Below are 11,595 nucleotides of genomic sequence, written 5' to 3' on the forward strand. Positions count from 1 at the left end.
TGTGATGGGTTATTTTACAAAAAAAGGATTTGGGTTTAGCCAAAAACGGCCTTTGTCTTATTACTAAGAGTGGATTGTAAGACCACAAAAAAAAAGGATTGGATTAGATTGACCCAAAAAAAAAAAAAGAGGTATGTTTATCATGTTACAAAATTTTTTGTTTTGCTGAAAAGTCTTAAATAAAAATATCATAAATAAAAAGTCTATAATAATGTATAATTTAATAATTAAAATTGTGACTATATTTATTGGCAAGATAAAAGATAGTGATAATATAATTTTTGAATTGAAAATGAAGTGTTAATTTTTTTTTTTTACAAAATTAAAGAGCATTTTTTAAAAATAAATTGTCAATAACAATCACCTTTATTTACTTGTATCGTAGAGAGTACGGTACTTCCGGTTATTTTATTACTCGGTTTTCTTATTACTACATTTATAATTTTTATTTTTTCTAAATTATTAATAATTTCAATTAACATAAATAAGTGAATGAAAATACAAATAAAAATAAAAAACATAAATATGAGGGGGAAAAAAATAAAAAAAATATTATAAAAATAAATTAAAATAAAAATACGAAGGCTATGAAAATAAATAATCATAAAATTAAATAATCAGTAAAAATTATTGATATACATAGTATGGCCTATAACAGAAACAAAGGATATCAGAATGTTGATTGTAATTTCTGTAATTTTGTTGAAGTGGATTTTTTAAAAATAAAAAAAGGGAGGAGGCAACAATACTAAGAAATAGAAAACGAAATCTTAGTAGAGGGTCAAGAAAGGGATATCCTAAATGACAAAGAAAACCCTAGCTTCTACGGAGGTGTCATTTGTCAGGTAGTGACTAGGTCCTCACATCTTCCACGCTGCCGAACCTGAAGAAGCCTTCTTCGTCCACCGCCGGAACGTGTCAAACGGCTGTTTGTCGCGCGTCGCCCATGTGCTGACCCCGACGGTGATCCCACTCTGGTCGCCTGAGGATTTCACGGTCTGCCGTGGAGGCCTGCACCGTCACCGTCGTTGAGTTGAGTGTTCCAGGTATTGCCGTGCTTAGTCCGCCGTTCATCCATTATTAGTAATAAGACAAAGGCCTTTTTTGGCTAAACTCAAACCCCTTTTTTTGTAAAATAACCCATCACATTTTTGCAACAACTACTAACCTTAATTACAAAAATAATTAACACCTTACTTAATCCAAAGTTAGAAACATAAACACCTGAAAAGTAACCGACAAATAAAAGTGTGTGGGACCCATACTCTGTTGCAAAGCAGAAAGCTAGCTTTCCTGGGCAGTCTCTCTCAACGCGTGTCATTGCGGTAGCCACTCCATTTGTCATCAGCATGTAAAGAAAGGAAATGGATTCAGCATAATAGAATCTCCCTTTTACTAATCATCACTATTCATATATTCCACTCCTGCAATACACACAGTGTTTGTCCTTTTTAAATGAAGTCACACATCACATTCTATAATTTTTTATTAGACAACTGTACTACTATAACAACCTCATTTTTTTACACGTGTCTTTTATATGTGTAGAAAAAATTTTCCTTCTAGACTATAGTATTTGCCTTTTCTTTAAAATCAAACAATCTTAATTGGGAGCTTAACAAAAACAAAAACAAAGAGAGGTACATATTTGGAGTAGAACAGTAATAAACACTATCTAATTTTGAGATTAAATTATTATGCTTATTAATAAAAATTGAGAAGGTTAATAAATTCATCTATGAATAAAAAATTAATTTCTATCCATTAAAATTTGCTTTGATACAAATTTTATTTATAATTATAGTTTTTTCGGTGATCTAACAATAATTTTATTTAATAAAATACTTTTTAAAATTTAAAATGATCATAATGAAAATAAATAAAATCTTTTGATTTCTTTAGAAAGTATTTCTTTTAGTACTTTTAAATTTTTGAAGTCCATAACTTTTTTTATTTATGGGATAAGTATGGTTTTGGTCTCAAAAGTTTTGCGCTAGAATTGAATTCGTCCCTCTTCTAATTTTCGATTTAGAATCGTTCTTAATGTTTTTTTTCGTATTAAAATCATCATTTTTAATAAAATTTTTTATATTATTTCTAAACTACCCCTATTCCTATACCTCCTCGTCGTCGCCGCCGTGACCTCCTCGTCGTCGTCGGCTTCCGCTTTGCTGCTCCTCGCCGCCTCTGCTTCTTGGATCTCTGTTTCTACTTCGCCTTCTGCTTCTTCTGCTTCTTGATTTGTTGAATCTGATTTGATTTGTTGAATCATTGTTGGTTTTGTTCTTGTTGAATCTGATTTGATTTCTGAATTGTTGGTTTTGTTGATTTCTGAATTTAGTGGTGGTGTTGGTTGGTGGTGGTGTTTGTGTTGGTGGTGGTGGTGGTTGTGTTGGTGGTGTTGGTGGTGCTGGTTGTGGCGGTGGTTGTGGCGGTAGTGTTGGTGGTGGTGGTGGAAGAGGTAATTGTGTTGGTAGTGGTGAAGGTATTTTTGTCCAAAAAAATTAAAAGGACGATTTTAATACAAAAAAAAAACATTAAGGACGATTCTAAATCAAAAATTAGAAGAGAGACGAATTCGATTCTAGCGCAAAATTTTTGGAACCAAAACCATACTTATCTCTTTATTTATTAAATATGAAATAAAGCATTTATAATTTTAAAAAATATAAATACTTTTCCAAAACACTTTGTCAAACTCGAGTTAAAGATGATTTGTGTGTGATAAAAATAACAATTTTGATATAGAGTTAATTTCGTTTATTTGTAATAATAAATATGTCAACATTTTAAAGGTTTACCTGCAAAATTAGGTTTTAGAAATGGACCAACATGGTGTATTATCTATTGATATAGGTAGGTTAAGTGTTTTTTTTTTTTTAATATGGAGATAAAAAATCTAGGAGGTCATATCTTATGATAAAATTTTATAGATAAAAAAATTGAGAGGTCAAATTTTGAATTTTAAAATAATAAAAAATTATAAATACAAATTTGATGCTTAAATTTTTAATTTTAAAAAATAAAAAATTATAAACATAAATTTAACTCTCAAATTTTTTTAATTATTTTTTTTATCATTTCGTAATACATCCTTCATTTAATAATACGACAAGACACAGTTTTTTTTATGGTGGAGATTTAGGTAAAAATGTTTAAAACGCCTTTAAATAAGAACATTTGATCTCGTCTATTGACTAGATTATTATGTATTGGATTTTTTATACGTGACATAGATTAAAAATGTTGTCATTATTAAAAAGTGTTGTTGTATATTCTTGAAATTGTTATTTTAGCTTTGATACCAATTTTTTAATTTGTTTAAAATTTAAATTTGTAATAAAAATTTTAGGGTTAAGTACGATTTTGGTTCCTAAGGTAGACAATTTTAAAACTAAGTTAAATTTTAGAGAATATTTTGTATGCAAAAAAGAATTATTGGTCACATATTTTTTAATTATGATTAAATAAATAATTTAACAAAATTTATTTTTACCATCTTTATATCTTTATATAAGTGGTGTCTTTTTGCAATATTAAAAGTAAAAAGCGTCAGAAATAATAGTTTAAGATTTACTCGTATATCTAGGAATCTGACATGTACCTGCTAGGGATGAAGCACATGATGTCATGTTCATTCAAACACCTCATCTCACAAATCCACATGTCAGAATCCTCTCGTGTGAAGCAAAATCTTGTCATGGATTAATTTTTATTATTTTTTATTAATTAAAATACAATATTAAAAAAATTACATAAAAAATATATAATTTATACATATATTTATTATTAATTTATACACATAAATTAATATAATTTATATTAATATTAAAAATAATTTAATAATAAAAAATACTAAAAATTATTAGTCTCTATAATTTAAAAAAAAAAACACCAAGAATTTAAACTTTTAAATAGTATACATAAAAATAATGTACATTTGTATGGTAAGAAAGAGTCCATCGTATGCAATCTGTTCAAGAAGAATCCCTCTCAGAAACCGACAGTCTCCAACAACTATCTATAGTAACATTTTTTCCCATCTATCGCTCTTTCCCCTCTTCTCTCTAAGCCACCACAGATCAAGAACAAAAAGTGAATTTCTTTCGGTCCAAGTCCAAAATGCCCATAACTAGTTACTAGTTAGTGATGTATGAACCATAGTGGTGGATGCCAACTGACACACGTGCGCATTGGTTGTTTCCCTCTACATGCAGTTTATCCAAATTCTGAAGATTCGTTTGTTCGTATACGAATGATTAATGGGGTGAGTTAATCGTAGAAGTCAAAGTGGGAGCGGAACGTGTACGTTTACTCTTGTTTCAATTACAATTTACAACTTCGTAACGCAAACAAGTGTCGTGCGGTGAAGTGGTGGTGATCGGTGAATTTCAAGGAGCGAGCGTAACGACAAAGGGACAACAATGTGCAACACCACTGCCACTAGGAACAACCCCACAACTGTGTTCAGGTAAAATACAAGATAAGCGTCACCCTTATCTGTAAGGAATTATTAACCCAACTATCGATTGGTCCAACAATTCCTTACTCACTCAAACACTTCAACAACAATTTTAATAACGATAAAATAGCCATATATTAGAAAGAAGAACAATACTACAATGATTATCTAAGTTCATATTTCTCATAAACTTCACTTGATACTATTGCATATAATGCTTTGAATATGTTAATTTTCCTAATTACTTTCTAATCAACTCTAATTAATATCTCTACAAGATTTTAGTCTGGTAAATTTGCAACTTATTTTAGTACTTAATAAACATACCAACATATAATGATATAATTATGATGAACTCTAGCCTCAAATAATAATTATTTTTTTTTTGTAATTTAATGTTAAATTTGGTATAATTTTTATACACTTTTTAATTTTGATATTGAAGAGATAATGATGTTTTGCAATGTTGTTGCCTTGTTGGAGTATAAGATGTTTATCAAAGACATAAATTGAACTAATAGATTTGCTATTTAAAACATAAATCTAAGAGTCAAATTTGTGTTCTTGAACTTTTAAAGTTTTTATAATGCCATAAATCTGATCCTCATCCAAATTGGACTCTCATAATTCATTTTTCTCTTCTTTCCTTAATAAAAATCTGACCGTTTGATTTATTTAATAATAAAAAAAATTAACTCAATATTAAAGAGAAATATCAATCCTTCTAATAATTATGCATTATCTACCCATTCTTTCTATATCTGAAAAAAATTAGTCATTTTTATAATCTTCTATAATCTTTTTACTCTTATTAGCATTGATGAATTTGATTTGCACTTATCTTAAATACTTAATATGAGTTATCATATTAAAATGTTTATAATCTTCTAGCAATTTGGTTATTGGTAATTGATATTTGAATTCTCCAATTCTCTCATTATCTTGTGCTGTTGTTCTTTTGTGTTGTGTGTTTGTGTGGTTGACAACTCAACTAGGCCTCATTATTATATTTTACCTGATATGCCTATTTCGTTATTCACTAGTGTACAATAAAGTTGGAGATTTTATTAGTATTTAACTGTGTGGGAACTCTTGTTTGGTGGAACAGCAGTACCAGCAATCATGAACTGTTTCTTAGTGTCACTCGTCTCTCTCTGCCCTCTCCTCCTTGCTCTCTGTGCTCAGAGGTATATAACCATGGAATCTTCTTTGTCTTCTTTTTCTCTTGCTATTCTTTAGTTGATTCTGAGTTTTACTTGTGTGGTTCTTGATGCTACATTTTGGACATTGGAAACATAAGCCTGAGTTCCATTTTCTTTTTCTTTTTTTTTCCAAGTGTTTTTTGCTCTTTCTGAACATTGCCATTTCCTGCACTGGGGCTGGTTCACATTGGTTTCTGGATCTGTGCCCAGAATTCAGATCAAGTTAGAGTATAGCAATGACACTTCATTGTTCATTCAACTTATACCAACTGAATTCACTTAATGTTAGTTTGGATGTAGAATTTATTAATCTGAAAAGAATGGTAACTATATCAGATTGAAGCTTATGTTGTTCAATCATATCCAAGGTGCAACATAATGTTTCTGAATGTGTGATTTCAGTGTGTCATCTCGAAATGTGTCTGAAACTTACCTACAGAAAGCTAGCTTCCCACCAAGAGGTTGGAATTCATACGATTCCTTTGGCTGGACAGTTTCTGAAGAAGAATTCTTACAGAATGCTGGAATAGTTTCTCGGAGCCTCAAAGCTCATGGATACAAGGTATGGATACTGCAAGGACCTATTTAACTGATCTTATGCATAATTTGAACATGTTAGTTGTTAGCCATGTTACTAGTACTTTCATTGGATATAGGCTTACTTCTTTAATTTATCGCAATCCTTGTAGTATGTTGTTGTGGATTACCTCTGGTATAGGAAGAATGTCCAAGGTGCTAATTCGAATTCTCTTGGATTTGATGTGATTGATGAGTGGGGGAGGATGATCCCTGACCCCGGAAGGTGGCCTTCGTCCACAGGTGGGAAGGGATTCAGTGAAGTAGCCAATAAAGTACATAACATGGGTTTGATGTTCGGAATTCATGTTATGAGAGGGATAAGCACACAAGCAGTCAATGCAAACACCCCTATCCTAGACACAACAAAGGTATTGCTTTGTATTTCTGCGAAAACTTGAAGATCTCTTTATTTCGTTATAAAAAATACAACATTACAGGCAGAATATGGGGCTACTTTACATCATAATCTAAATTTTCTTGCTGTTTCTTTCCTCTTGCAACTGCTTAGGGGGGTGCTTATCAAGAGTCTGGTCGAGTATGGCATGCAAAAGACATAGCATTGCCGGGAAGGGCTTGTGCATGGATGTCTCATGGTTTCATGAGTGTGAATACACAGTTGGGGGCTGGGAGGGCCTTTTTGAGATCCCTTTATGAGCAGTATGCTGCATGGGGTGTTGATTTTGGTACTTAGACTACTTTTCATATCCTGCTTACTAAGATCTAATTACCACAACATGCATTCATAGACAACAATCACTATTATTTTAAATAATTTATAATTTGCAACACTATCTTCACCTTAGTTTGCATAAGAGAAGAAATAGTACCTTTTTTACCCCTTAAAACTTAGGAATGTAGAGGCAGTAATTGTATTTTACTAATTGCCAATTAGCAATGCAAGTTGAGATGAAATCCACACATATACTTCCTTGGGCAACACTCCAAACTTAGCTGACAGCTTTGTTTCTTTTCAATTCCTTCTATACTTTTACAAATAAGTGTAGCTGTCACGAATTGAATGATTATTTATTCACACATTAATTCTTGCTCATACTTAAAATAATAGTGAAAAAAAGGCGATATATGTTGCATTATTTATTTTAGCTTCTGAGCATTTTTTACCTATCCTCTGGCTGCAATTTTGATAGATTTTCTGATTTCCTTGCAGTGAAACATGATTGTGTGTTTGGTGCTGACTTGGATTTAAATGAAATAACCTATGTATCAGGGGTATAAGAAGTTTCCGCTCCACACTTACTGTGCTTTCTTCCTCCTACTCATCTCTGAGATTTCGAATATTTTGACAAAGATTTGTTGGCAAACTTACATATGACCCGTCATGCCAGGTTCTCCGGGAGCTTAACCATCCCATTGTATATTCTCTATCTCCTGGAACTAGTGTGACACCAGCATTGGCCAAGGATGTCAGTGGGCTAGTAAACATGTATCGTATAACAGGAGATGACTGGGATAACTGGGATGATGTCAAATCTCATTTTGATATATCAAGGTGATTAAGTTTTTAGCATTTATTTCTGTTCAATATATATTTGTTTTGGTATTCAGAATGTTTTGCAATTATGCAGCTTCTCTTACTGGGTTCTGTTAGCCATCACCATATTATGTAACTCGAGTTCACTTAATTTTGAATCAGGGATTTAGCTGCAGCTAGTATGATAGGAGCAAAAGGTTTAAATGGGAATTCATGGCCTGATTTGGACATGCTACCATTCGGATGGCTAACTGATCCAGGTAACAGTACTAGGCTGCTACTTTCTCTGTGCAGAATGAATATGATGACCCTCATACTGTGAATGAATTGCCAAGAGATTTCTGTATTTAAGGCTTATTGGAATGTGAATTAAAAATTTACTTCCCCCTCTATTTTCTTGTAGGTTCCAATCAAGGTCCACACAGGTTTAGTAAACTCAATCTAGAAGAGAAGAGGACACAGGTTTATATAAAACTAAAATGGACAACTGAATCACTTCAAATAAATTCATAGACCTATTTAATGTGTATTCATAGATTATAATGAATGTATTCTTCTCTCACAGATGACATTGTGGTCCATGGCCAAGTCGCCCCTCATGTATGGTGGAGATCTGCGGAGTATTGATATTGTCACATATAGTCTTATCACGAATCCTATCCTGCTGGAAATTAATTCTTTCAGCTCAAGTAACAGGGAGGCATGTGAGCCATCTTAGTTCTATGTTGCATTAATAGGCATGTTTGGCATAATAAGAGCTTATAATGATTCATATCCCTTTTATTCCAATAACAGTTTCCTGGCATCACAAGTTCGGAGAACTTGAATCATAAAGACCATCATCTTAGAGTGAAGAAAAGAAGATCCAAGAGAGGAGGGAAACCATCATATACACATGCATTAAGTCTCATTGGCTGCAGTGAAACAAAGGCAAGGGGTTGGTCTGTTGAAAGTCTCAATGAAGATCTTGAAAGAATCTGTTGGAAAAGAAGTTTAGAAAACCAGCTTCAGCCTCCTTTCTGTGTACACAAGAGAGAATTTCAGTTCAAATTGTAATCATACTTTATCCTTCTCTGTTCCATATACTACTTATTCTATTATTTGTTTTTCGTCATTAACAATATAGCTTGTTATATTACCGATACAGAGATGGCGAGAGTACGCATCAAGAGGACTATCGGGGTAAACATCATTTGGTTGCAACCAACGAAATGAAATTCTGCTTGGATGCTTCCCCAAAACAAAAGCTTACTTCTAAGGAGTTCAAGAGTGGTACATTTTCTCCTTGCAGATGGGATGCAAATCAGGTATGCTTCACTCCATATTTCACATACAAGATTTGCATGTGGCCCTTAATCTCTAGAAATAAGTATAGAAGCCTGCATTGCCCCAATTTGTATTTTGTTGATTGATATATGTATAGATTCTATTGAAAGCTGATCTATCCAGTGTTCCAACAGATGTGGAAGCTGAATCCAAATGGGACCATGGTAAACAGTTACTCCGGTCTGTGTGCAATAGCAGAATCTGCCAAAGGTAAAACTGTAAAATTATAAACATTTCTCAATTGGATACCACTTTCTAATTGGTCATTCATGCAGATGGTATTAGTCCTGGTGGGATTCGCTCTTGGATTGCAAAAGGAAGAAGAGGTGAATTGCCAACCAACACTTTAGATGAATCTCAATAATCAATATATCATTCAAGCATTTAATAGAGTCTTAATTCCTTACTTTATATACGTGTTTAGGTGAAGTGTATGTTGCTTTCTTCAATTTAAGTGAACAAAAGACAGTGATAAGTACAAAGACATCGTCTCTGGGTAATGCTTTTGGTGATAGAACAAGCATCACTTCCTGCCACGGCACGGAAGTTTGGAGTGGAAAGCAAGTCATAACAACTCAGGGAACTTTATCAGCTGAAGTGGGACTTCACGGATGTGCCTTATTTGTTCTCAATTGCCACTAGTTTGGAAAAAGAACCCTAGAATTTCAAAGAACCACCTGATGAGTTTAGATCTCTAATTGTTTCATTTACTAATAAATTTTAATTAATCAATATAATATCATAAACTCAAAACTTTTATACTTTTAGTAATTTATATATATATATATATATATATATATATATATAAATTACTTTTATGTAATGAAAATTATAATAAAAAATAACAATTAAAAAATTCATCTAAAATTTGGTCCCATGTTAAAATTTTTGGATTTGTCCTTAAACCAACCTCCACCCCCCAATTATTGAGAAATATCTTTGCTAAGCATTATTTTTTGTTCTATTTATATCATATGAATGATAATAATACAGTGCAATGAGTTACTATATTGGATGGTATCTTGTAAGACAAAAATTGTAGGCAATATGTACGGTAGTTGTATTATTCGGTGAAAAATGAGTTACTTTTTTTTTTCCTTTCTGCGAGACTTTATAATGCCAGATGCTACGGTGAAATATCACCTCTTATTTAAAATACTGGCATAATAGGAAGCAACAAAGTCGAGTTAATACTCGAAATGGCCCTGAAATTTGACCCCGACGTAATTTAGTCCTTAAACTTTTAATTTATTCAAATTATATTCTGAAATCTTGACTCGTGCTTCAATTTGACTCTTCCGACGTTTTTCGTCACTGAAAAGCTGACTTGACAATTTTAAATGACAAGTGGCACCGTAACGGTTAGATGACATGGCCAAAATTTTCAAGACATCAATTTAACTCCACATAATTTGAACATAAAATCTAGCGCAATCCCAATTCCCCCAAATCGTAGTAGTCTCACCAATTTTGAAGTATGATGCTGAGTTCAAAGTGGCATCCCATGATAATTCTGATTGATGAATTAGTGCAGACTCCCCTTCAAGATACACGCATGCACACACACCAAAAAAGAAAAGGTTAAACAAGGTACTTCCGCTTCTCGTTGCTTTAATAAGACAACGAAATAAGATTGTCAAAAATATACAATTATAATGGTAATTTCACATATCTTTGCGACTTCTCCTGTAGTGCAACTTACACAGACAAGTCCACTTTACCTTTATTGGCTTTTTCAGAATATTTTTATTGACACTCCCTGCATTACTTTGCTGTTGGCTCAATTTCTTAATCTCCAATGGAACTTTGTTATCACTAGATTGGAAGGTTGCCCCTTTAGCCGGAATAGGCCGCACCAAACCCAAACCATCAAATTCACTCGATGGCTTCTTTTCCTTAGAACTTTCAAATGGAACTTCCTCCGTCTCAACGTGTTTTCTCTTCTTATAATACGATTTCTCAAAATTGCAGGGTATAATTTGAGTCAATTGAAAATTTAAGGGCTAAATTGCCTCGAAAGTCAAATTTCAGGACCATTTTGAGTATTAACTTCAACAAAGTCATTTTTATACATGAGATGTTCCCTTATTTTTAATCTTACATTGCATAAAGGGATCACAATAAAACGGATAGGGGTGGTTTTTTTTAGAGGTTAACCAAGATTTAGATGTGTAACCATCAAATAACTATTAATGATGTTTTTAATGGTGTAAGATTTCATCCAATGGTATGAGACTACTCACTTTTCTTTTACTTATTACATGCTGGCCAGAATTTAATAAAATTGCTGGCACTAAACTTAGATCCCTATGGTTTAACTAAAGTTTTTTGCGTTTGAATTGGTCCCGAAGGTACAATTTGATTTTAAAGTAGTCACTCTTTTAAATTTTGCAAAAAAATACCCTTTCACAGAAACACACTTTCTTGCATTCTTTCCATAGATCCACCATTTTTGTACACACTATAGAAAATAGATGAAGCAAAACAGCAGCGTCAACAAAACAAAACAATCTCAGACAATCTTAGATTCAAAC

At 32.4% G+C, this 11,595-nt stretch overlaps 1 protein-coding gene across 2 annotated transcripts; it reads left to right on the plus strand.

Annotated features, from left to right (window-relative positions):
• LOC107631699 lies at nucleotides 4,045-9,827 on the plus strand. Of its 2 annotated transcripts, none has more exons than XM_016335223.2 (15): nucleotides 4,045-4,471; nucleotides 5,571-5,649; nucleotides 6,067-6,226; nucleotides 6,354-6,611; nucleotides 6,752-6,926; nucleotides 7,412-7,473; nucleotides 7,590-7,753; nucleotides 7,898-7,995; nucleotides 8,139-8,197; nucleotides 8,301-8,435; nucleotides 8,531-8,787; nucleotides 8,883-9,042; nucleotides 9,196-9,271; nucleotides 9,337-9,387; nucleotides 9,486-9,827. In XM_016335223.2, the coding sequence occupies exons 2-15, from the start codon at nucleotides 5,585-5,587 to the stop codon at nucleotides 9,701-9,703; spliced, it is 1,938 nt and encodes a 645-aa protein (XP_016190709.1). In that variant the 5' UTR covers nucleotides 4,045-4,471; nucleotides 5,571-5,584; the 3' UTR covers nucleotides 9,704-9,827. The 2 variants fall into 2 exon arrangements, with proteins under 2 accessions (XP_016190709.1, XP_020975479.1); XM_021119820.1 differs by having other exon boundaries at nucleotides 5,574-5,649.

This window comes from Arachis ipaensis, chromosome B03, assembly GCF_000816755.2.
Source record: "Arachis ipaensis cultivar K30076 chromosome B03, Araip1.1, whole genome shotgun sequence".
NCBI lineage: Eukaryota > Viridiplantae > Streptophyta > Magnoliopsida > Fabales > Fabaceae > Arachis > Arachis ipaensis.